This window comes from Microtus pennsylvanicus, chromosome 18 (genome assembly GCF_037038515.1).
Source record: "Microtus pennsylvanicus isolate mMicPen1 chromosome 18, mMicPen1.hap1, whole genome shotgun sequence".
Taxonomy (NCBI): Eukaryota; Metazoa; Chordata; class Mammalia; order Rodentia; family Cricetidae; genus Microtus; species Microtus pennsylvanicus.
In genome coordinates this window covers 28,098,202-28,125,238 of record NC_134596.1, presented here as the reverse complement: position 1 = coordinate 28,125,238, position 27,037 = coordinate 28,098,202, and the positions used below count along the sequence as shown (strand labels likewise).

The 27,037-nt window shown below is 43.9% G+C and overlaps 1 protein-coding gene across 2 annotated transcripts in view; it reads left to right on the top strand.

Moving 5' to 3' along the window:
• Nucleotides 1-27,037, top strand: part of Ap3s2 (adaptor related protein complex 3 subunit sigma 2) — a 37,474-nt gene that overhangs the window by 5,515 nt on the left and 4,922 nt on the right. For both annotated transcript variants that reach the window (XM_075953062.1, XM_075953061.1), the window contains exons 3-4: nt 610-721; nt 7,443-7,514. In XM_075953062.1, the coding sequence (XP_075809177.1) occupies nt 610-721; nt 7,443-7,514 (184 nt within the window). The remainder of the gene's footprint in view (nt 1-609; nt 722-7,442; nt 7,515-27,037) is intronic.

Sequence of the window (27,037 nt, the reverse complement as noted above, 5' to 3'; positions counted from 1 at the left end):
TATTAAGACTGGCTTTCTCTATGTAGCCCCGGCTAGCCTTGAACTACCTCTACCTCCCACGTGCTGGGATTAAAGGTGCACACCACTACACCAGACCCATATAACCCGTTCTTAGCATGAGCTGCTCAGGGAGACAGCCTGACCCTTTTTGGGAAACGCTTGCTTTACTGGGCTTCAGCCATCACTCTGATTTTTTTTAATAAATTTATTTTTATTTTATGTCCACTGGTGTTTTGTCATTGTGGATGTCAGAACCTCTGCAACAGGAGTTACAGACAGTTAGTTGTCAGCTGCCATGTGGGTGATGGGGATTGGACCTGGTGCTATGGAACACCAGTTGGTGCTCTTAACCCCTGAGCCATCTCTCCAGCCCCAAGCCATCACTCTGATGTTCGGGTCATTGGCAGGGTAGGTAAAAAGAAAGCTATAGGGTGAAGTCAAGTGGCTTTAAGTTCCTCTCCCAAACTTAGTTGTTGTCCGTGTGAGACGTGCCGTTCTGAGTGGCCAGCCTTCCTCTTTGTTAGGCCCATTTCCCTTCTTTGGTGCGGGGTTCTCGGATATGCTTACTTAAGATCTGAGTTCTCAACTGTTCACTCCTGTCTCCCGCAGTCTGATTGGTGGTGCTGACTACAAACTGATTTACCGGCACTATGCCACCCTCTACTTCGTATTTTGTGTGGATTCCTCGGAGAGTGAACTTGGGATCTTGGACCTTATCCAGGTATGTGCAGCCATCAGATAATGGAAGCAACCTTCAGAGTTCCACGGGGGTTTTGTGTCATCTGCCTTGGTTTGAATCCTTTTTTTCAGTCTCCTTTGTTGGACTAGAAGTCCAAACATCAGGGAGGAGTTGCTCCAGACACCACTCACACAGCCACAATTGATGCAAAAGCAAGAGGATTTTTATTCTGTCATGACAGGGTCCTTCGTATTTGGGATATGAAGGACCTCCAATAGCTGTTACAGTCCATCTTTTAAAGTAAAAAGCCACAGACACAAGGGGGAACCTGTAGGTTGTTTTCCAACTTATTGGATTGGCTTATTCAAAGGGTTACTAGCAGTGATTGGTCTATTCCAGGGCAGGAGAATAGCTGCATGATCGGGTGCGATAAGGGAGAGCATCTGTGGTCCATCCTGACCTTGTTCTAGTGACTAAATCAATACATCAGAACTGTCAACATCTGTGGGTTGTCTTTGCCTCAATTCCCAGAATGCAGTTATATTTGAAGATTATTCACAAGGACACAGGAGGATGAGCCGTCCAGCGTGTGTGGGGGGGGGGGGACTGTCCCATTTAAGGTTTTAGAAAAATGTCTTAGGGTTCAGGGGGCTTACAAATGCATTTAGCGTCTTTCACCTCACCAGTGTTGGTCAGAGTTGCGCAATGTCCACCAGGTGGTGCTCTGGGACCGCGTGTGAGCAACCTTCCAGTTGGTTTCTGCCCAGCCCTTGCACTGCCCTTGGTTTTTAATGTTTTGAATTTCCTTTCACCTCTGAAACCAAACTACATTGAAGTATTTATACAAGACACGTGCACTTGTGTTTGTTTTTTTTTTTTTTTTTTTTTTTTTTGCACTTGTGTTTGTGTAGCTGCTTGTGGAGGCCAGAGATTGACATCTGGTACCTTATTTCTAAGTTAGAGCCTAAGAAAGATTCAGCTAAGATAGTCTTGCCAGCAAGCCCCAGGCGTCATCTTATTTTTCCTTCTGAAGTGCTAGGATTTGGTGCCCTGGGCTTTTCGTTTGGGTTCCAGGAGATCAAACTGAGGTCCTTCTGTTTGTGCTGCAAGAACTTACCTACTGAATCATCTCCCCAGTCCTAAGTGTCTACACATTTAACTTATGATGGTAGTCTAGAGCAAAAGCATGGTTCACACATAGTGTCTTTTCCCCCAGTTAATTTCATAGCCAATTTTAGTTGCAAAACCGAGAGCCAGAGTTATCGTAAGAAGTCTAAAGGCACACATGAGAACAAAACAGAATGAAAGAAGCTGAAAGCTGAGCGTGGTGGTGCTGTGGTCCCAGCTACTCAGGAGGCTGAGACTGAATTGTTGCAGGATGCCTTTTGTGGGCTCTTAGTCTTAAAGATGAAAGAGTTTTTAAATAGACTAAGAAGGTACTGGGCAGGGGTGGCGCGTGCCTTTAATCTCAGCACTCGGGAGGCAGAGGCAGGAGGATCTCTGTGAGTTCGAGGTCAGCCTGGTCTACAAGAGCTAGTTCCAGGACAGGCACTAAAGCTACAGAGAAACCCTCAAAAAAACCTGTCTTGAAAAACAAACAAACAAAAGAATGAAGCCGTATGAGCACTTTTATTGGAATTTGAAGGATAAAATCATTAGGGCTAACATGCTGGAAATCTCAACAACTACCAGGATTGGGGGTGAGGTGGGATGGGCTGGGGATAAGATACAAGAAAATCATGCACCAGCTACTCTAGCATAAAAAGGGTGAACAACTAGAGGCTCCATCTCAAACAAGGTGGAAGTGAGGACCAACACCTGAGGGTACCCTCTGGCCTCCCATGAAAATCATGCTTCCTGAGTGTGAGGTCAAGAAAGCATTGGATTTCCTGTTTCTACAAATCAGTTAGAAAATACGTAGTTAAAGAAAATATTACATGGTGATTTAGGTTAGTGTTTGCAAATTAACTTTTTATGATGTACCTGATACTGATTCCTATTGAAGTACAGAATTGGACCAGCTGTGGCAGTGCATTCCCTAATCCCAGCACTCAGGGAAACAGGCAGGAGAATCACTGCCAAGTTCAAGGCCCAATCTGGTAACACAGTGAGTTCCAGCCAGCCAATACTACTTAGTGAGATTCTGTAAAAACAAAACAACAACAGCAACAAACAAAAATTGCAAAATCATAAAAGAAAAATAAAGTCACATTCGGTGTAATTGTTGGGAGGTCACGCAAAGACAACAGCAACCTCAAAGGTGGAATCAGTGGATCAGATATGAAAGCAAGTCCAGTTCTATCAGGAGGTCTTCAAGAGCCAGGAAAGGGAAACTCAGGGGAAGAAAGTAAAGCACTAATGTGCTGTGTGCCAACACCTAGCCATTGAGTAGCTACAGCCGACAACAGCTCAGTCCCCGCCAGCTTAAAAAATTATAAATGTGTACATTTCAATTAAATGTGTTTGTGGGAGAGAGAGAGGGTTGTACACAAGAGCGTGAGTGCCCTGGTGCAGGTTTACAGGGCCATCTTGTTAGGGTTTCTCTGGCTTGTGATGAACACCAGGACGAAAAGCAGCTTATGAGGAAATAGTTTATTTCAACTAACAGTTCCGCACCACAGTCCATTACTGAGGGAAGTCAGGAAAGAAACTCAAGCTGGGCAGGAATCTGGAGACAGGACCTGATGTAGAAGCTGCTTACTGGCTTGCTTTCCATGACTAGCTTAACCTGCTTTTAGATAATCCAAGATCACTAGCCCATCGGTGGTTCCACCTAGAGTGAGTGAGCTGGGCTTTCTTGTCAGGAAAATGCCCAACAGGCTTGCCCATATTGCCCATAGGCCAATGTGGTGACTAGCTGACATAAAGCTAGCCAGCACTGGGGGCTGGAGAGATGGCTCAGAGGTTAAGAGCACTGACTGCTTTTCCACAGGTCCTGAGTTCAATTCCCAGCAACCACCATGATGGCCCACAGCCATCTATAACGAGATCTGGTGCCTTCTTATGGCATGTGCATATATAATAAATAAACAAACTTAAAAAAAAAAAGCTAGCCAGCACCAGGTCAGAACTATCTTGTGGGAGTCAGTTCTCTCCCTCTACCCTGAGTCCAGGCTTGTCAGCAAGCACCTTTACCACGAGCAGCCATCTTGCTAGCTAGCCCTATGCTTTTTTCTTTTTAGTGTTGCAATATTTTAATTCTTAAGGTTTTATGACAGATTCTGATACATGGTAAGAAAAATCTGTCCTTGTTATCGCTGTTTTCTCAGAATATTCTTTCATATTTTCCAGAAATGATTGATTTGGAATATGTACGTGAGGAACTTTTCAATTTGGTAAAATTTTCCAGTATTTCCAGGGTATTTAATTTTAATGTGTATCAATGTTTTACCAGGATGTATGTCTGTGTGTCATGTGCATGCCAGTGCCTTCTGAGATAAGAAGACGGCTTTAGATTCCTGGAATTGTAGTGTAGAAGGCTGGGAGCCACAATGTGGGCGCTGGGAATTGAACTTGGGTTCTCTGCGAGAGCAACAAATGTCACCTCTACAAAAACAACCACTGAGCCATCTCCCCAGTCTGTCACTGCTGTTTTTTTTTGTTTGTTTGTTTGTTTTTCGAGACAGGGTTTCTCTGTATCTTTTGGTTCCTGTCCTGGAACTAGCTCTTGTAGTCCAGGCTGGCCTCGAACTCACAGAGATCCGCCTGCCTCTGCCTCCCGAGTGCTGGGATTAAAGGCGTGCGCCACCACCGCCCGGCTAATGTTTTTTTTTTGTTTGTTTGTTTTTGTTATGTCACTGCTGTTTTTAAACAAAATATTGTCATAGTGCCACTGTGACATTTTTGGAATTTCACGTGCTTGCATTTCTCTAAGATATACACCCGAGGAATACAGTCACTAGGTCCTAGAGTATTAATACTTAATGGCCAGTCATTTTCCAGTATTTGGTTTCTAATAGGAAGCGGTACCAGTTATCAGTCCTAGGTCAGGATGTCAGACACTTCTGCTCATTGCATCTTGATATCAGCATCATCAAGGAAGATGGTAGTCAAGCTCTGGATGGAATAACACTTTGCTAACTAAGGCAGAAATTGGTACCAGTTGTGGGGCATTGCTTGACAGACTCGACCATGTGTTTTTGGGAGGATTGTGCTGGTATGTGAACTTTGGGCTGAAAAAGCCATCAAGTGCTTAGAGCTCAGTGGCTTGTTCTGTGGGAGCTTGGACGATAAGAATACTGAGAGAAATGCAAATGGTAGAGACCTGGTTTGTGAAGTTTCAGAGGGAAGTAGAGATTAGTAAGGCCAAATATATGATATTTTGAATTAAGAATCCTTGGTTCTGGTCAGCTGGGGCTGAAGAATCAGCCATGATTAACAAGAGACCAGTACGACTGAAGTGAAACCTTTGCTTTGCTAGGATGATTGATGCTGGTCAGCTGGAACTGAGATATCAGCAATAGTTAAGAAGAGGTCAGCATCACCGAGGTGAAGTCTTTTGAGAGGTGTTTCCTCGGGGTCAGCATACAGAAGCTCTGGTCCAGAGGGGGCTGAGGCTGTATCTCATGCTGGGAACTGTGGTAAATGAATAAGAGTCGTTTAGGTGGTACTGGTTTTGAAGGCGTGAAGAGGTTAGGGTGAGCATCTGAGCCTTGGCACCATAGGAGGGTAGCAGAGGCTATAGAGAAGGTGCAGCTTCAGTTGAAGTCAAGTCCCAGGGTTGAGAAGCTGAGACTTGGCACTGCGTGGCAGGGTCACAGTCCCTGAAGAGAGCCCAGGAGAGGTTATTGGTGAAGGTACAGCCCAGTTGCAAAGACTGCATCATTTTGGAGATGTCAGCACTGTGGGTGGGATGGCCACCAAAGAGCACCACAGCAACTGTGAAGGGGAGCTAGCTTGAGCCTAGGAGACAAGCTGTGGATGCTGCAGAGGGCAGAGCTGGAGAAGTGGCACAGGCCCTTTGGAGCCCAGAGGATCATGGGTGAGTCCCAGACATCAATCACTGAACTTCATTGTAGTTGAATTTTGGTTTTGCTTTAGTCTGACTGTGACTGACTATACCCTGGTTCTTCGTTTTTGAAATAGAAGAATGTAACTTATTTTTTATTTTATAGGAGCCCATGGTTAAGAGACTGGAGTTTTAGAGAGACTTTGGAATTTCAGAGAGGCTTTGGATGTTCTAGAGAACCTTTGAACATTGGAGAAAACTGAATGTTTTAAAGAGACTTTTAAAGTGTTTGATTTTTAAGACTGTAGAACTTTGGGGGGTTGGCTCAGTGGTTAAGAGCCCTGGCTGCTCTTCCAGAGAACCTGGGTTCAATTCCCAGCATCCACCTAACAGCTCACAATTGCCTATAACTCCAAGATCTGACACCCTCACACAAACATGCATTCAGGAAAAACATCAATGCACATAAAATAAAAATAAATACATTAAAAAAAAAGACTGTGGAGAGATGGCTCAGAGGTTAAAAACACTGGCTGTTCTTCTAGAGGTCCTGAGTTCAATACCTAGTAACCACATGGTGGCTCACAACCATCTATAATGGGATCTGGCTTACTCTTCTGGCCTGCAGGCATACATGCAGATGGAACACTGCATATATTAAATAAAGAAATCTTAAAAAAAAAAAAAGACTGGAACTTTTAAAAGTTGAAACTGGCTGGAGAAACGGCTCAGTGGTTAAACATATTGTTCTTGTAAACCACCCAAGTTTACTTCTCAGCACCTGCCTCAGGCGGTCTACAACTGCCTGGATCTCCAGCTTCAGGGAGCGGCGCCTTTCTGGTCTCCTCAGACACATATACAACAGACATACATACACATAAACAAGTTTTTTAAAAGTTTTAAATTTTTATATTGTGCTGTTAATATGAGATCTTAGGGGTGGACAGATACAAAAGGAATAGTTGCCAAGCGGTGGTGGCACACTTAGGCAGCAGAGGCAGGTGGATCTCTGAATTTGAGGTCAGCCTGGACTACAGAGTGAGTTCCAGGACAGCCAGGGCAACATAGAGAAACCCTGTCTCGAAAAACCAAAAATAAATAAACAAAAAAGAAAAAAATGCATAAATATAAAATTTTCAATTAATACTGTAAGGAAGTTTTTTAATGTATGTGTACTTCAAGTTTGGGGAACTAAATATTGTAAGTAGTTGGTATTTTATTCTTTAATGTAAATTAGCATCTCATAAAAGAGAAGAGAAAGCCTTAGTCTGTCTGCTGGTTGGATTGCTAGGCAGAGAACAAGGCTTTCCTGCCTAGATGATAGGCCCTGGGTTGGCTAAGAAGTAGGCATCAATTAATGTTGGGGACTGGGCTTGCTGGAGTGTCATGGCTGCCCCTATTACTTTATTTATTTTTTGCTTTTATAACATTTTAAGATAGCATTGCCAGACCAGCCTGGTCTACAGAGCTAGTTCCAGGACAGGCTCCAAAGCCACAGAGAAACCCTGTCTCGAAAATCAAAAAAATAAAATAAAAAAAAAAAGATAGCATTGCCCCAAGTGGCCTGAGAAGTCCTTGAATTTTCAATCCTCCTGCTTGAATAGTTGGGTTTATTGGCCGGTATCTCTAGTTTCAGACTAATTTAATGACCTTGAGGTCTCACTGTGTAGCTCAGGCTGGTCTCCAGCCATCTTCATGCCTGAGCTTCTGTCTCGGTGGGACTGGGGCACTCTTCAGGCTCGCCCCTTTTACTTTCTTGTGTGATGTCTGTAAAATGGCGAGTAATGGTTTTCTCATTTTCTTCTTTTTCCTTAGGTTTTTGTGGAGACTCTGGATAAGTGTTTTGAAAATGTATGTGAGTTGGATTTGATCTTCCATATGGATAAGGTATGTCCTCTCCTAGAACAGGGCTCCTGGAAGACTGAGTTTAGGACATGTCTAGTCACCTGTGTACCTTCCTGTTCCTTCTCTTGTTCTTTTGCTCTGACCTAGTTCTAGAGTCTTAGTTTTAATCAATTAGTTAATTAATTTTTGCAGTACTGGAGATTGAATCCAGAGCCTTTCACTTGCTAACCAGGTACTCTGCCACCAAGCCATACATCAAGCCTGAACTTGTTTTATTTAGTAAGTTTAATAGTTCTGAGGGGACAGTGATATGGCTCAGTGGGTGAAAGTACTTGCTTGCCAAGCTTTGATCACCTGAGCTGGATCCTCAGAATTCACATGGTAAAAGGAGAAAACTGACTACTGTAAATTGTCCTCCTCTGACCTCAAGATAGATAGATAAGCAAATATGTTTTATCCTTCTACTTTTTTTTTTTTTTTTAATCTTGAGACAGGGTTTCTCTGTGTAGCCCTGGCTGCTCTGGAACAGATCTGCCTGCCTCTGCTTAGGTTAAAGGCATGTGATGTGCCACCATACCCTATTTCTAAAAGATTTTAAATAGTTTTGAGAGTTGGTGGGGTTTTTTTGTTTGTTTGTTTGATAGTGTTTATGGGTATTTGTCTTCATGTGTGTTTGTGCAATAAATGTGTATCTGGTACCCCAGAGACAAGGCTATGACATTGGATCCTCCGGGACTGGAGTTACAGAGGGTTGTGAGCTGCTATGTGGGTCCTGGGAATTGAACCCAGATCCTTTGAAGAGCAGCCGGTGCTCTTAACTGCTGAGCTGTCTCTCCAGCCCCAGTGTATTTTGGGTGTTGTTGGTGGCTGGTTTTTGCTAAGATCTATTAGTAGTTTTAGCACTCAGATATTAGCACCCGGCCTGTGTCCTGGCTCTTTTGTTCACAGGTTTATAGCAGTTATGACACCAGGATAAGTAGCAGTACCTACAAAACTGAAATGAGTTTCCTAGACACAGGCTAGTAACGGTGAAGCTTTGGGGTGGAGAGAACTCGGGAACTCTGATGTAATGCAGTTTGTATCTTGGGGGACTGTGTGGTTCAGAGATTGAGTGTTCATACTGCTCTTGGCAGAAGATCCAGACTTAGTTCCCAGTACCCACATGGGAGCACACAACCAGTTGTGTGCTCAGGAGATTGCTTCTGGCTTCTACAGATGCTAGGCATGATGTTGTACACATACAAAGAGCCAAACACTCAAGCACATAAAGTAAAAAAATCTTTAAAAACAAAACTAAACGAAAACTTTGCTGAGGAGCAACGTAGGAAATAATACATCTGTAACATCATTTGAGATCAGATGCAAGATGCTCTTAGGAACGTCTATTTGGACAGAATTGACACAGATCCAAGTCATGTTCTCAGATTTGTTTTGTTAGCATAACTATGATGAGGCCTGTGTCCTCATGTGCCAAGTTAAACAGGAGACAGCTCACAGGAGGACAGTAATGTTATTCGTCCAGCTGGCACATGCTGTCCTCGGTGATGTTCACTGGCAAATCAGCCAATGACCTTCCAGTGATCCATGGCTTTGGGAAAGAATTGTAATTTTAAAAAATCCTCACTTTTTATTATTATTATTTTTTGGATTTTCGAGACAGGGTTTCTCTGTGGCTTTAGAGCCTGTTCTGGAACTAGCTCTGTAGACCAGGCTGGTCTCGAACTCACAGAGATCCGCCTGCCTCTGCCTCCCGAGTGCTGGGATTAAAGGCGTGTGCCACCACCACCTGGCTCTCACTTTTTATTATTTATTTTATGTGTATGGGTATTTTCCTGCATGTTTGTTTGTATGCCACTTGTGCAGTGCCCGTGGAGGTCAGAAAAGGGTATTGGATCTCTTGGAACTGGAGTTACAAGATGGTTATGACCCATCATGTAGGTGCTGGGAATCAGACCTGCATCCTCTAGAAGAGAGGTCGGTGCTCTTAACTCCTGAGCCATCTCTCCAACTTCCCTTGTTTGGATAAAACTGTGCATTTTTACAAGCGTAATTTTATTAGTTTGTTATGATCATGACAGCAAGAGTTTTTAGACTTGTCCCTGCTAGCATTACTGTGCCAAACACTTCCTGGCCATTTTCCAGTGGCTTCTCTTCTTTTTCTTCTGTTGACTGTACCAGGGTTCTATTTGAAGGTAATGTGTATTTTTTACAATAAAACTGCATCCATTATGTATCTTTTCACTTCTTTTGGAGAAAGTGTTTGAGATCGGCTGTCTGTAAACTTCCCATAGCCTGTTATGTAGGTGACTTCAAGCCTATGATAATCCTCCTGCCTCACCTCTCAAGTCTACGATTACAGACATGAGCTGCCACATCTAGCTCTATTTTTCCATTTCTTTAGCTATGTCAATTAAAGCCAGGTGATGGTGACTCTTGCCTCAATCCTAGCACTCAGAAGGCAGAGGGAGTCGATATTTGTGAGTTCTAGGACAACCAGGACTACACAGAAAAACTGTCTTAAAAAGCACCCCCCAAAAAAGAAAGAAAGAAAAAGTCTTGATCTATTAATTAACATTTTGTTATATTTTATCCTAGACATCTATTTTTATGTACATGGTGTTTGGAATATTAATTTTCTTTTTTTAAAAGATTTATTATTTATTATGTATGCAGTGTTCTGCCTGTATTTTGCCTGCAGGCCAGAAGAAGGCACCAGATCTCCTTACAGATGGCTGTGAGCTACCATGTAGTTGCTGGGAATTGAACTCAGGACCTCTGGAAGAGCAGACATTGCTCTTAACCTCCAAGCCATCCTCCAGCCCAGGAATATTAATTTTTAATGTATTGTTGCTATATAGAATTTACTTTATTTGTTTATATTTTGAACCAAGACCAGTGGTTGTGTTAAACACTTAAGAATTTCTTCTTAAGTTTATTTCTTTCCGGTGCTTTTATTTTTCATGTTTTCTCCACCCCCACTCTGCTGCCCAGGATCTCTAGCATTGTGCTGACGAGAGACGGGGTGAATGGCATCAGGTCTTAGTTTCTGGTTTCAGAAGCACCGTTCATCCTGTCGCTATGAGTGCAGCATTTGCCATGGGTCTTTTGTAAACATTCTCTATCAGGCTAAGGAGGGTTCTTCCTTGTTCTTCCTGCTGCCTGGGGTTTCTAATCGGGAAAGGCTGTCAAGATTTCTCCGAAGCCATTTTCTCTATCTCCTGGTGACCTTTGGCCTCATTCTAATGCTGTTTTAAACATCTGTGAGGATGTCTGCTCAATCAGTAAAGTGGTTCCAGCTGTTTTACTGGGCATGGCTTTTAGAGGGAAGTGGCAATAAAAATACTGCCCTTTCTCATATGTCTTATCTTCAGTGAAGTTCCATAAAGTACCGCGCTGCCACAGCAGATTCCTTTACTGTTTATACAACTGTTTATTTTTAGCTGGTGATTGGCACAGGAAATGACGGCTCTTATCTATTGGAGTTGTTGAAATCAATGGTGGAAGAAGGAGTCAGAATCCTATCTTAGTCACCCTTAGACTGTCTGAAGGTGTTTTCCAGCAAGCGACTTCCCTTTCATTTCGTTTCTAGCTTATTACAGTCACCCTCACATAACATTTGCCATCTCAGGTATATCCTAATCGTCAGCTGTTTTGTTTCGTTTATATAGGCAAAAGACCTATCACAAAACGGCAAGGTTATGACTGAATTCCATCCTTCTTTACTGAAGACTCTTCCCACCTGAGGCCAGAAGTTCCTGGTCCTATTTTGCAGGTGTGCACCAGTTGGTCCTGTTAGCTTCCGTGTCACCTCACACTCGGGGCTTAGAGCAACTGGTCTTGTAGACTGCGTATGACTGAATTTCTAATACTTTGGAAAGTTTTCTAATCTCGGTGTCTCTGTTGTTTGCTTTGGGAAAGGGTCTCATGTAGCCTAGGCTGGCCTTGAGTTTATTGTACAGCTGAGGCTGAACTGAACAGTCCTATACATTATACCCATCTTTCATTTTTATTTCATCTATTCCCTTTCTAGAGCCCCATAACCTGGTTTTCACACATTAACCCCACCACCACCTGCCGTTCTTAGGTGATTAACTGATCTCCAGATCCTGTAACCATTTCTTGGCCACCACCACCCACTCCTCCTTCTTTTAAAGATTTATTTATTTTTATGTGAATTGGTGTTTTGCCTGTACATATGTCCATGTGAGGGTGCCAGATACCCTGGAACTGGAGTTACCATTTGTGAGCTGCCATGTGGGTGCCAGAAATTGAACCCTTGTCCTCTTAACCACTGACCCTTCTCTCCAGCCCTGACCATCACCTTCTTATTGTCTCTGTAGTACATAGTGCTGTGAGCTCTTTCTGATCTTCTGTTGTTACCTCAGAATCTTTGATTTTTTAACCTGTTTTCTTCCCCCTTTATAGAGTCAGCTATATTTCTATATTTCATAGTCAAACTACTACTCTTTTTTTTCCCCCCAGATAGGGTCTCACTGTGTAGGCCTGGCTGTCCTGGGACAGCTGTGTAGACCAGGCTGGCTACCAACTCACTGCCTCTGCCTCCCCAGTGCTAGGATTAAAGGCGTGTGTCGCCATGCAGGGAAACCACCGCTTTTAATGGTAATTCTCAAATCGGTCTTGTTTTAATGTCCTACTCTTTGTTGGAGACAGGATCTCATAGTGCACACTGTCCTCAGATTTTCAACATGACTGAATAGGGTCCAGTTCTGTTGTCTGTGAGGTGGCCATACACTCTTTAGACACATCAGGACCATATCTTTGCAGAGGTGATTGGGTCCTCAGTGCTTTCAGCATCCCCTAAACACAGCTCAGGGTCCCAATGTTGGACTGTGGTGATGTTTTGTTTTGTTGAAAATGGAGTGAGTGATGTAGCATTCTCATCTGCAGCATCTCAGCAGCAAAAGGGGTTGAAATCCAACTGGGTCTTTGAGATTGAGTCTTCAGATCATTTCAGTGGCTTCGTCCAGGGGCTAGACGGCCGTGCTTGTCCTCTCCTAATAGGATTGGCTGGTGTGCTGCTGGGTGGGGCTGAGCCCAGGAAAACTGCCAAGTAGATAACTAAAGTGGGAAGATGCTGAGTGTCCGTGGTTGAACTTCTGAAGTCTAAGGTGACAGGCCTGTAAACTGTGACGATGGATTATGTTTGTCAGATGGCCCTTCTGGGAACAGTTCAAGCAGCAGCTATTCTGCCTTGCTTGCTGGCCTCTTGAAACAAAAGGAAGAGTGAGGGATACCTAATTTTGTGTAAGTTTACTGAAGAGAGGACATTAGACATACTGTTTGAGCTTAAGTTCTAACAGTAGGAGCTAGCTGGATTACTTGACTGTCTGACTGTCTCTGGCCATCCTTTCTTTTCTTTTTTCCCTTGGTTTTTCGAGACAAGGTTTCTCTGTAGCTTTAGAGCCTGCCCTGGAACTCACTCTGTAGACCAGGCTGGTCTCGAACTCACAGAAATCGGCCTGCTTCCCGAATGCTGGGATTAAAGGCGTGCACCACCACCTGGCTGCCCCCCCCTGCCCCCAAGACAAAGTTTCTCCTTGTAACAGTCATGGCTGCCCTGAAACTCCCTCTGTAGACCAGGCTGTCCTCCAACACTGAGATTCACCTGCCTCTGCCTCCCAAGTGCTGGGATTAAAGGTGTGTGCCACAATTGCTTGGCCTGGCCATCTTTTCCTCTGTGGATATGCCTGAGAAAGAAGAAGGAAGTCAAGACCAGCCTGTTGTCTCATTGCATCCCTAGCCCCTCCCTTCAGGTGCATCAAAAGTGGGGATTTTTGCTTAAAGAATGAGGACATACACTTATTATCTCAACTCCAGAAGCCAGATAAAGAGCAATAAGACAATAGTTTGATGCTATTGTCAGAGACCCACACGTCCTCTGTCCACCTGTTGTCCCCTTTCCTCAGTGTTGGCTTCTTTGATTTAGAGGCCAGAATCTCATTCCCTCAGGACAGCTGACAGCTTAGCAAAAAGGTTTTCTTAAAATTCCAAAATCTGTACAGTATGTTTAAAAAAAGAACAGGGGAGGAGTGTGTGAGCCAAGATCTGGTGTCCGTCCCTTTCCCAGCCGAGCGAGGGTCCAGACTCAGTGGCTCCTAGCTGTTCAAATCACACACAGTCTCTTTGATTTGTTTAATTATTCCTTATTAGAAGCTAAGGACAACAAGGTAGCTAATGCTGTACACAGAACAGCAACGTTTGATGTTTCAGAGCAATCTGTTCGGAATATAGTCCTCTCAAGAAAATTCAGAAAACAGCAAAACAACAACAACAAAACCAAAAAAGGATCAGGTGGTGGTGGTGCCTTCCTTTAGCCTAAGCACTTGGGGGGCAGAGACAGGCTAATCTCTTGAGTTTGAGGCCAACCTGGTCGACTAAGTGAGTTCCAGGACATCCAGGGCTTACACAGAGAAACCCTTTTTTGAAAAAAAAAAAAAAAAAAAGAAAAGAAAGAAAGAAAATTCAGTGTTGAAGGAAGCTGGGTGTTGTGGCACAACTGTAATGCCAGCACTTGGGTAACTAAGCAGGAAGAACTAAGGTAGCTCAGGTAGGAACTCACTGTGAGTTCCAAGCCATCCTGACATATAGAGGTAAAACTCCATCCTAAAAATAACCAACCTGTAATTAAGAACAACGTTAATTGCCAGTGATATCTCTTACATAAGCAGCAGATGAAATAAATCACACATTATGCAGATCATATTGGTTGCTGATTTGTATCACCCGTAAAGGCTGGAGATGAGATACATCTCTGTGTATCAGCAGAGGCTGAGCCTTCTCCGAAACAAGCAGGACTTTCTTAACCATTAGCTAAGAACCCTTTGCTACAATTGCTGTTGATGTGACTCAGCAGAAGCTTGGGAATCTATCACTCCAAGAATCTCAGTAACTTCTAAGTGGTTTATTTCTTGGGACTGCTGCCTGGTCACTGTGCTGTTGCTGTCGTCATCTGAGGTCCAGGCTGATGAAAGTCCACCTGGTGCTCTTGTGACAACTTACAGAGACATACCTACCACAGTCATTTCATCAATCAGTGTGAGTTATCTGTCATGCCCAAGGGGCTGGGAAACACTGTCCTACCTTGTGATCTTGTGACCAAAGGGAAGAGGACCTGAGCTGTTTTAATATCACTAATGACTGTCACTGATTTGGTTTTTTGTTTGTTTTGTTTTTGAAACAAGGTCTCCTGTGGTCCAGGTTGGCCTCCAACTCCTTGTATAGTTAGGGATGCCTTTGAAGCCTAGATCCTCCTGCCTCTCCTCACATGTGCTGGGTTCCAGGCGTGTCACAACATGCAGCTCCTACGTGAATCTTGACAAACACTGCATCTTGTTTTGTTTTTATCATGCCCAGCAGACTACCACTGCTTTTTCATTTGTTCTTTTAGGGATAAAGATGACATTTAATTCACTAACACTTTTTATTGCATATTACAAAACTAGAGAAAGGTTTTTTTGGAAGGAAACATGGTTGACTCTTAGGAAGGAGCATCTTATACAGTAGCTTTCCAAGTGCTAACACTGTATTTAATATTTATATCTTATATGCTTCCTACATGAATTTAAGGTTACTTTAGGAATTAAAATCTAGTAACAGATTCTGAGAAGCAGGAATCTCTTCCTCTGTGTCAGTGCTTTAGAAGGAGCAGGAATTATGGGAATGGAGGTCACTTCCTGAGGACAGCCTTGTGATCCAGCATTTGTTATCTCTGTGACGGTCAAATGAAAAGTGCTTCATTACATGACTGAACTGTCACTGATAGAAAGGGTGCCAGAATTAAGGGTAGAGGGCAAAGCTTTCTCCTTGTCATTGCTCCAAAGGACACAGGCAGGGTGGGGAATGGAAGTTTTTGTTGCATGATGTAGCTCATGCAGTAGAGAGGTGTTTGACGGCAGACAGTTCTTTATTGTAGTTACTTCTGCTAGACAGCTTGGGGACAGTGCTGCCCACCTCTCTTCTCTGAGCTGACGGAGATGAAAACTGGATTCTGGAGTAGGGGAAGAGTTAGCCACTAAATGACTAGCTTCCGTCAGGTATTTGCTGTACCTGCCACAGGGTGACCGGGTGTGTCACGTAAATGGTGTTCTTCCTGCATCATCTTTTTATCCTCAGACCACACAGGTCTAAGCTCTAAGATGCTGGGCTTTCCCGTCTATAGGTCACACAAGTAATAATAGCGGAGTCAGAATTTGCAGCCTGGCATTTGCTCCTGAGACTACCCTTCCCGACCGTGTCACACTCCCTATGGTGTTCTCTCTTACTCTAGTGCCCTAGACAAAGGGAAGAAGAGGGGCTGCTTTCATGTTCTGTGAGCCCACACATACCTAGGGCAAGGATAGCAATAAAGATGACAAGGTCTGGGTCTGGAGAGATGGCTCAGCGGTTAAGAGCACTGGCTGTTCTTCCAGAGAACCAGGTTCAATTCCCAGCTCCCACACAGCAGTTCACAACTGTCTATAACTCCAGTCCCAGGGGATCTGACACCCTCACACAGACATCCATGCAGGCAAAAGACCAATGCACATAAAATAAAAATAAATAAATTATTTCAAAAAAAAAGAAGAAGACAAGGTCTAGATTGTCTTCTATGCTCAGTACCATGTGACATTTGAGACCAGTAATGCAGTAGATGAGGGAAAATGAAACAATAGACTAGAAAGAAAAGTCCTGCATGAACTTTTGTTTTTCTTTTTCCCCAGGCTGGCCTTGAACTTTAAATGGTCCTTTTACCTCAACCTCCCAAGTACCTGGGATTACAGTGTGCACCACTCCACCTGACTTAAGCATGCTAGATTCTCTCCTTCTCCCTCCCTTTCTTCTCTTACTTCCTTACTTTCTTTGTTTCTTTCTGTGCTAGGGACTGAGGGTTTGAGTTCCAGAGCTCACACATGCTGGACAAGCACTCTACCATTAAGCTCCAGCTTCAGCTTTACAACATTAGAAAATAAAAAAGGTTTCTTTATGTGTGTGAGTCCGTATTAAGTGTATGCATTGGGTGTGTGTCTGTGTGTATGTTTGCCTATGTGCCTGTGTATTTATTATGTGTGTCTTGATTGTCATGTCAATACAGGGACTCCTCCTCCAGTAAGCACTCTTAACCACCAAGCCAACTTCCAGCCCTAGAGGACATTTCTAGAGCAGTAAAGGAGGGCGAGGCTCAGAGGCAGAGCATTTGCTATCATGCACAGGGCCCTTCATCTGATGCCCTGAAGTAAAAAAGCAAAGCAGAAATTTAGAGAACCCTAGCTCGGAATTTGTTTCTTTTAAAAAAGGAAGAAATAAGGAGCAGTGAACATAGTTTGCTAAGTGTAAGTACTCAAAGAGCATAAATCATGAAGCCAGTGAGTAATGACCCTTTCATTACAGAATTCCTAGAACATGAAGACAATCCAGTTCCTAGGTGATTTGACCCCGCCCCTGCTTGGCATGGACACTTAAGTCTCAGGCCCCCCTCCCTGAGCTGACATAGCATTCTTTATGGGTCATGGTGCTTATCACAATCTTATTTTATTATAGTTAATTCTGTACAGGTTTTATCTTTCTTGATTCCAAGTGCTTGAGGACATGGTCCACATCTTATCTCTTTTCCTACCAGCACTCATTATGTGATATTAAACATATTTGAGAAGATAGTGAAGCTGAGTGAACGTTTTGCACATTGCACATTACCTCTTAGTCTAGGTGCTTAGCCCCAAAGAGCTATTTGTCTGAGTTTCTAGAGGTACCTCATCATCTGACCTTGACTGGGCCGAGGGTGTGGTGGGAAGTCCTGGCAGTCTGTAACACACCTTCAGAAGTTTCTATTATAATAACATAATGGTGATTTAGGAATTAGCTCTTGGGGCTGGAGAGATGGCTCAGTGGTTAAGAGCACTGACTGTTCTTCCAGAGGACCCGGATTCTATTCCCAGCACCCACCTGGCAGCTCACAACTGCCTGTAACTTCAGTTCCAAGAGATCCAACACTTTCACACTAACACACATAAAATAAAAATTAAAAAAAGGGGGAATTAACTCTGCTGCATTATCTCCCGAGTTCCTCAATGGACCAATTATTCCTGGTTATTCTCTGTGCTTTCTATGGTGTTCTTTGCAGAAATCCCCATGTTGAGGGTGGAGACAAGCCCTTCCCAAGGACGCAGGGTGGCAGGACCTTCATCCCTGGCTCACTTCTCAGACACATCAGAGAAAAGTCTGCCTCTAATCCCGTACCACCAGCCACTACCACTGCAGCAGACTCTCTGGGAAGAGGCAGGGCTCGAGCCATAAGGCAGTCCATGGGGCCCGAGAACAGCACTGCTCTGCATGGCTTGAGATACTGGTGCAACACTAGGCTTCTGAACAAGAGGAGTCAGAGAAAAAGTCTTGCTCCCCTGGTCTCTAAGACACGTTTCTGCCTTCTTTGCTCTTCAGTTCTTTCTTATTTGGGAAGCATGAGAACAGAAACTGACCCTAAGCCAAGGTGATGTCTCTTCCAGAGTCTGCTTCTCTCAGAGCACACTCCCTCTAGCAGACAGGAAAGTGAGCCACCCTTTCCCCACCAAGGCTCTTCCCTACTTACTTCTGAAGGCCTGTCTTAGAATCACTGAAGCAATCTAAGCCAAGAGGGGATAGAAATGGTATCTATACTTGGCTTTTTATGTAGTGAACTTGAAAGCTTGGTTGTAAGCGATTAGGAATTCCTTTTTAAAGCATAGGTGTTGTGAGGTTGATGCCCTGATTTTCTAACATAAGCAGAGTCACCATGTTCTTTTTTATTTGGTTAGCATTTTATTGATTCTGTCTTATTAATGGCCAGGCAGGGGTGTGTGTGCCCCTGTCTTTTGTAAGATTCTGTCCTGTAAGGAATTGGAATTGCTCCAGTTTAGGTTTCTGTGCCTGTCACTAAGCTAAAGGTGTTTTGTCTGATAGTGTTCCAGACGATGGTACCTACCCTCCCTGCCCAAGAAGCCTCCAGGATGAGGTCTTGCCATCTCTACTGAGAGATGCATTGTACTGTGGAGTCAGTTCTACAGGGTGTTCTGAGACACTACATTTTGGGGTGACACTGGGGATCAAAGCTGACTTCTTGAGCTTTACTCTCTGTATTTATTGGCGAAGGAATGAGACGTTGAATACTTCAGCTTTGGAACAAGCCAAGTTAAAGTTTGGAGACACCTGGTTTCAGGGCGCTTGCTTCCTTCTTCTCAGATAGTTTGCTTCCAATTGCAGTGATTGTGGGCACATGGTGAGAGGCAGAATGCTCTTTGACTTGATTGAGAAATGTAAGCAGGGATGGTTCTCTTGGAGGTCCTGGCACCCGTGTCCCTGAGAAGGGCTATTGAAACTGCCTTGTCTCCACCCTCAACAGCCTAGTTTCTGTATCTTTGAAGTGGCGTTTGTGTCCTTCCTGTTGGACTCTGTCAATCTTCTTGTGAAGTTAGCAGGCTCGTTTTAATCTATTTTATTTGTGGTGGAGTTTCAGAGGGTCGAGTTTGGAGGTCATGCCAGATGACACGCTGTGTCTTGAAATCCAGACTTTGTGCACAGTAGTGGACTCTTTCTTTCATTACACCAGAAATTATGACCTAACGCTTCATAAGCTTGTTGCTGTGGGCACCCACAGGAGATTTAACATAGAATCTCAAAGAATCACAGTGGACAAAGAGACATGCAAAGAACAACACAGCAGTACACTGACTTAAGTATTGCAGTTGACACCCATTCAAGTCACAGAGAAGAAAATCTTGACTCTACCAGCAGAGGTCCTTAACTTCCTTGTCTTAGGTGCCCCAACCCTGGGTAGTCAGAACCCCAAACCTGGTAGAATATTTCTGATTTTTACGGAGCTATTGAGCAGGATCACTGTGAAGAATGAGTATAAGGCAGCTAAGGTGTGGGAATTGGCAAATCTCAGCAGTGGACAGCATTACAAGCCCTCATTTCCACAGACCCCAGCAGGTGGGAGAGTCCTTTGTTGTGTGCTGAGGATCAGAGGCGGGTCCTTGAGCACACACCCTGTGAGCGCTCTGCTGCCCTCAAGTCACTTAACATTTCTGAGACCTTCCAGTCAGAGGCAGGTGGATCTCTGAGTTCAAGGCCAGCCATGTCTACAAAGCAAGTTCCAGAATGGTCCTGTCTCCTCAGAAAACCAAAAAGACAAAATAACAGCAAAAGTAGGAAAAGAAAAAGAAAATGTATGTTCAGTTGATCCAACTGTAGAGGTGGGTACCCCAAGAGAAGGTTGTAGCAGCTTTTTAGAAAAGAAAGTAAAAGGATACGGCTATCTGAGTGGCGTTCTGATGGGAACAGAACAGAGACGTGATAAAAGAGGTCAGAGTGTCTGTAGAATTACATTTGGCTGAAATCACTCCTACTTTTGGCTGTTGGGGGATAGAAGTTTCAGGAGAAGAATTTTAACTAGTGTAGAGCTGTAAGCACCTACACTTGTTGATGTGTGGCTGTGGATCTGTAGAGACTGATCTGGCGGATCCCCAGCTGCTGCCGCACTCTGCAGACTCCTAAGATCTCTGGTGCATTGCTCACCTCCGCCTTTATTACATCAGATGGTTCTGTTGGAACCTTGATGCTCAGATAAACCCTTTCTCCTCCTGCGAGTATCTTAGGTCAGAGTACTTAGAACTCAAATAGCACCTCTTATATCCAGTAAGCAATCCTAATAGATTTGCCGTGTCATTATGACAGATGGCTATTGAGATAGCAGGGTCGTTTGTGTTTGTTCAGTGCACACTGTTCGGCTAGGCACGGGCTCTTGACCTTTGCTTCTTTCTGGTCACATCTGTTTTACTCTTTTTGTTTTTATTTTTGAGGTTATAATTACAACATTCCTCCTTTCCCTTTCCTCTCTTCAAGCCCTTCCTTATACCCTTCCCCACTCCCCTTCAATTTCACGGCCTCTTCTTTCATTTATTTTTGTGTGCATATGTGTACTTGTACATGCATCTGTGTAAATAGAACCTGTTCAGTCTGCGTACTGTTACTTGCCTTCGTGTTTCCAAGGCCGACCATTCGACCCTGAAGAGCCACTCAGCTATCCTCAGCTGCCTGTAGTTCTTTACATAGGGTGAAGATCTCTGGGCTTTTCCCTACTCAGTGTGCCAGTCCATTGGTGCCACTCTTGTTTAGCTGATAGTTGGGCAGCCATGTTGGTGAGGCCTTATGGGTATAGCTTCTGACATTCCTAAGACATGGTCTCACAGCAGACTGTCCGTAGCCCCATTATTTTGAGTGTTACCTCGCTGACTCAGGTGTCAACCCTCTTTTCCTCCCCCTCCTTCCGCGGGGCAGTACTTTACCTGTCAGTGCTCTCTAGATTTCTGCTGGCACCCTCCAGGCCAGCCTACCAGCCACCCCCTGTCCTAAACAGAACCCTTTGTGCTCTGCCCAGCCCTTCAGTTCCGCGGGTGCCTGGGTTTAGTTTCGTTTCTTGGGTGCATGCTTTTTCATACCTGTGTTTGGCGGCCTCCAGCTATCTCAGCTCACTCTTTATTCACTCAGATAAGTTTTGCTGCCCTTTATTCGGAACTCCTGACTGCCACACAGAATTACCATGGGCTACTGTCTGCATATCCTTTGCTTATTTACGTCCGTGGAGCCATGTGCCTAGCGAAGGATGCTCATATTTACATGAATATTATAATTACAGAGTTTGATCACATATACACAACAAGCCGAGAATGAGAGGAGAAAATCATTGTGTAAAAATTGAACTGAACCAGGCAGTGGTGGCATATGCCTTTAATACCAGTACTCAGGAGGCAGAGGCATTTCAGTCTCTGTGAGTTTGAGGCCAGCCTGATCTACAGAGCAAGTTCCAGGACAGCCAGAGAAACCCTGTTGCTAAAAGAAAAGAAAAAAATTAAACTGAATGCTATAGAAAGATGTAGTGACGTTTGCTTTTTTTTTTTTTTTTAATTTGAAAGTGGAAAGGCACATGCCTTTAATTCCAGCACTTGGGAGGCAGAGGCAAGTATATCTCTGTGAGTTCGAGACCAACCTGGTCTGCAGAATGAGTTCCAGGACAGGCTCCAATGCTACACAGAAAAACCCAGTCTTGAAAAACCCAAAAAAAAAAAAAGTGGAAAGATCCACCTTTTTTAAAAATATAATTTATTTTCACTTTATGCATGTGCATTGGTGTTTTGGCTGCATGTATGTCTTTGTGAGAGTGTCAGGTCCCCTGAAACTAGAGTTTCGTACAGGTGTGAGCTGAGAATTGAACCTGGGTCCTCTGGAAGAGCAGTCAGTGCTCCTAACCTCTGAGCCCTCTCTCCAGCCCCATGGTATATACTTTAATCCCAGCACTCTGGGAAACGGAGGCAAGCATGCCTCTATGAGTTTGAGGCTCTTCTGTTATATAGAGTTCTAGGAAAGCCAGGTCTATATAAAGAGACCCTATTTCAAAAAATCAAAAGACAAAAACAAAAGAAAGGAATTGAGAAGGATTATCTACTTACTGTCACATTGTAGGGGTTGGAATTTCCCCTTTGGGGAAGGGGCGTAAGGAGTGCCTTATTTATTTCACAATTCCATGCATCTCTGTTATACCCACCTTTCATTATCCTCCCTTATTCCCCACTCCTGATGTTCTTTCCAACAACCCTCCCCAAAGCAGCACAGGAGGGATTTTTGGCTTTCGAAGCAGGATCTCACTCTGTGCCTAGGCTGGTCTAGACCTCTTGATCTTCCTGTCTCCTACTCTGTGTGCCAGGGATCACAGGCACCTACCTGGCAAGTTCTCTTTTAGAGCATTGAAATAATAGATGGTGCCTTCTGGGAGAGTTTTATAAACTAGTGACATAGAACTAACGATCCAAAAGAGATGATCTTCTTGGCCTTTACTGGTGTCTCTCGGAGTTTTTGTTTTGTTGTTTTTGTGGTTTTTTTTTTTTTTTTGTAGCAAATAATAGCAGAGTTGGACTTTGTGGGGGAAAATCTGTAAAAATCATGATAGGCAAATCAGGAGTGTTAATGAGCTGTCTGTGGACTATCAGCTATTGAAGGGCAGGTGGTCTCTTGCTCTCTGTTCCCTACTTCTCTTCCTAGTTGTTCACTGTTAAGACACAGAACCCTGATGCTGGCTGGCCTTTCAATCTTTGTCTTCCCACTCACAGTTGATCTTTCCCTTATGCCTTAGTATTTCTCAGTTGCCTCTTGGTTGTTACATATTCTAGATTCCTCAAGGAAAACTCAAGAACAATCAACTGGGCAGAAAACCCTTGGGTTGCACTTTGTGTCTGTGAGAATATTACTGTTTCCTGCTAGCATTAAGCATTGGTTTTGGTTTGGAGACTGGATTCAAACTCCCTATATAGCTGAGGTTGACTTTGAACCTCCAGTCCTTCTGCTTCTACCTCCCAGATGCTGGGATAAATGTGAACCATCACACCTGGTTTGTGCAGTGCTGGGGACCCAGGACTACATGTGTGTCAGGCGAGCACTCGCCCAGGGTATATCCCAGCCCCTCACTTCCTTATGTTTGATTCACCTTTCTCTTATTTCTTTCCTTTTGCTCTTTGTTGTTTTTAGTTTTGTCTCTAGTTTTGTTTCTTCTATTTTTACCGTCAGTCCTGTAGTTTCTTTTGCCTTCTACTTTGTCCCTGAATTCTGCTACAACATACACTCTCATCTTCTTGTCTTCTGTTCTGCCATCATCTCTTGCTCCCCTACTTTGCAATGCTGGGGATCAAATCTAGGGCCTTGTGCACACTGGGCAAGTGTTGTACCCATGAGCCATCTCATCTGCCCTCGCTCTTCTTCTTTTTAATTTTTCAGAAGGCTTTGTTGTAATTTTGGCTGCTCCCTAGCAGCAATTTTATGTTATTTTGGTTTTCTTGTTTCCTAATTTTCTTTGTTGTGTCTTTATTTAGCTCCTGAGTAGATGGCTCTTTATAATCATTTTTAAGTGGGTTTGCTTTTCAGGTGCCAGCTATTAGGAAATTTGCTTGGGGAGGTGTTTCAAGCTCGGCTTTGTTGTTCTCATGTTAGAGAGCTCTGGGTGAGTTCATTTACCCTTATTTCTAGGCAGTTAATAAAGCTTGGAACCCATGAACTTCTCCAATGCAAAGATGTTCTTCTCTGCCGCCACGGGGACCACATCTATGAGGCACCTACAGTGGGCTTGTGTATTTTTTGACGTGGTCCCAACTCCAGGTCGAAGGAGGTTTCTGCCCTCCACCAGCAAAGAATTAGTTTGATACCTGGGGATGTGCTTTGCCTGCAGGAAGTGGTTTTTTGCAGACTTTTCTGAGGTCACTAGCCCCCCTCCCCCATCCTCTCTTTGTCAAATCTTTCCTTCATTTCCTTCTGTGAAGCAAAGGGAGCTTTGCACTCCCTGCTCGGTATCTGCGACTGTCTGGGTCTAGGATCTGTGTTTTCTCTTAGTTTTGTTGAAGATGGGTTTGCAGTTCCTTTTCTCCCTCTTGTATTTAGAACACACTTGAATGACTTTCGGAAAGTCTACCTTTATGATGTTCAAATTCAGAGTTTTTTTTTTTTTTTTTTTTTTTTTTTTTGAGACAGGGTTTCTCCGTAGCTTTTGGTTCCTGTCCTGGAACTAGCTCTTGTAGACCAGGCTGGCCTGGAACTCACAGAGATCCGCCTGTCTCTGCCTCCCGAGTGCTGGGATTAAAGGCGTGCACCACCACTGCCCGGGTCAAATTCAGAGTTCTTGACTCGTATTCTACTTTCTGATTCCCAGACATTATGAATTAGACCTTTGCTATGTCTTGTCCATAAAGCCTCCACAGTCACACTTTGATCCGTCTCCTAAGTCCAAGGAATGCGCTGCTCAGATGTGAGAGACCCTTTTCCCGTTCACATGACTCTGCATTGTACATTGTTCTGGACCTTGGGCGAATCATGGCAGAGTTCTCACTGGAACTGTCACACCAGCAGCAAGCCTTAGGTGGTGCCATGTGCTCTGGGGTCAGGAGTGAATCTGCCCAACCCGCACTCAGCACCTGGTCCTGGAACCGATTGCTCCTGGCACTGCAGACTCCATTTGCGTTCTCTCTAATATGGAACGAAGGAGCTGTCCTAGTTTCATTTCTGTTACTGTGGTAAAAGGTTCTGGGAGAGGAAGAGGTTTGTTATTTCAGACCGTCACGTAATGAAGTCACAGTGGCAGGAACTCAGGCACCTGGTCCATCACAGCCCCAGTCAAGAGCAGGGAGAAACGAGCCCACCCAGGTTGCCTGCTTGCTCTCTACCTTCCTCCTGTCTGGTAGTTCAGGACCACAGCCTAGGCCACGGGTGCTGCCTCCTATATTAATTAATAATCTACAATCCACTACAGAAATACTCAGAGACTAATCCAAAAAAGACAAATTACTCAACTCACTTTTCCCAGGTGGTTCTAAGGTGTGGCAAGTTAACATTCAGAACTAACCATCACAATTACCAAACACAGGACAGTTATTGTGAAATCAAAATGAGTTCAGTGAAGCACTTGGTGCATAGTTGAGATTCTACAAAAGTATTGCTTTGTACCGATGAATAAGAGGTGGGTGGAGCACTAGGAGTACTTGAATGCAGGTCTCTGTTTAAGTGTTATCAGCCTTACCACTGTTAATTTTGCAAGTCAGTGCCATTGAGTTTGTTACATTAGCGTGCAGTCATTACCACCTTCCATCTGAGAGATTGTCATCCACCTCTGTGCACTTGCAACACAATACCCACCTGCCCAGCCCAGCCACCATTCTGCTTTCTGTTTCTATGTATTTGACAACTTTAGATACCCCATATAATGAATTCCTATAGTATGTCTTTTTATTGTTTTTGTTTGGTTTTTGTTTTGTTTTTTTGAGGAAGGGTTCTTCTGTAGCCCTGGCTGTTCTGAAACTCACTCTGTAGACCAGTCTAGCCTTGAACTCTGAGATCTACCTGCCTCTGCCTCCTGAGTGCTGGGATTAAAGGCACGCCTCACCATACCAGTCTTATAGTAGGTTTGTGTGTGTGTCTGATTTAGTTTACTTAGCACAGTGCCCTCAGGGTTTATCCATATTGTATGGATGTATGCATGTATCAAAACTTCCTTTTTTAGCCAGCCCGTGGTAGCGATGCACACCTTTAATCCCAGCACTCAGGAGGCAGAGACAGGTGGATCTCTGTGAGTTTGAGGTCAAGCCTGGTCTACAGAGCGAGTTCCAGGACAGGCTCCAAAGCTACAGAGAAACCCTGTCTCAAAAAAACAAAACAAAACAAAAGAAGCTTCCCTTTTAAGGCAAAATAGTCTATTTTATGGAATAGGACATTTTTTTATCCATTCATCTGGGGGTGGCCACTTGGGTTGCTTCTATTTTTTTGCCCATTGTGACTTTATGATATGAAAATGGATGTATAAATGTTTGAGTCTCTGCTTTTAGTTTTTGTGGATATATACCCAGAAATTGAATTGTTGAGTCATATAGTAGTTCTGTTTTTGCTTTATGAGGAACTTCCATACAGTCAATATATCCAGAGGACCATTTGATAGGGAAGTATAAGCAGTGGAGTTCCCCCACAGAATAATATGAAAACCAGTCTTGCATAACATTTTAAGTTGCCTAAATATGAAACTTTTGCTATTAAATTTTATAGAGATATATATTAATGTATAATATGGGTAATGAATATTGTATATAATTTAGAAAAGAGAGAAAGCTGGGAAGTCTTGTTAAGACTTAGTAAATGGGTACACTTACAGGCTACTCCATAATGTACTCCTTCCCCCAGGACAAAGGACAAATCCCAGTTATATGTGTTAGTGCCTTCTTTCTGGAGAAGAACTTCTTGTATCAAATGCATGGAAGCATGCAAACACATCTTTTCCTCAACTTCTTAGTACCATAGAATAAATTGAAACTTGACTTGAGATTGAAGGTTGGGGGTCTAAACTAAGACTCTGTTCCATGGGAGATTTTTAGCAAATGTCTGAGGAGACCTTTGGGTCATCCTAGCTGGAGGGGAACTATGGCAGCTAGTGTTCAGAGACCAGAAACATGCTACAGTATCCAGGAAAGCTCAACAAAGAATCGTCTCAGGCTGGAGAGATGGCTCAGTGGGTAATAGCACATAGTGTGCAAGCCTGAGGACATGAGTTCAGCACCTCCATGTCAGGCAAGGTCACATGACCTGCAACCCCAGCTCTGGAGGGTGGAGATGAGAGGATCTCTCCAGCTTGCTGGCTGCCTGCCTACCTCCAGCTTCAGTAAGAGAACCTGTCTCTAGGGAGTAAGCAGAGAGCAAACAATAGAAGAGCATACTTGGTGTCCTCTTCTAGCCTCTGAATTTAGACATACAGGCAGTCTCAGCACACACCGTATCAAGGCTAGGGCACCTTGCTCAAACCCAAGCTACTTTCTCAGTCTCATCTTTAGTCTCCCTCTTATATAAAGCTGCTGTCCCAGACAGGCCAGCCCATGAGCTTTGTATAAACACCCCCCCCCCCCAACCTGTAGCTGATTTGTTTTTCCCAGGGCCTTTTCTGGCCTCCTGTGGGCTGGTCCAATAGTTCTATACTTGACAAAACCTTCCTGGTTTGTCAGAAAGTAATTACACAAGTC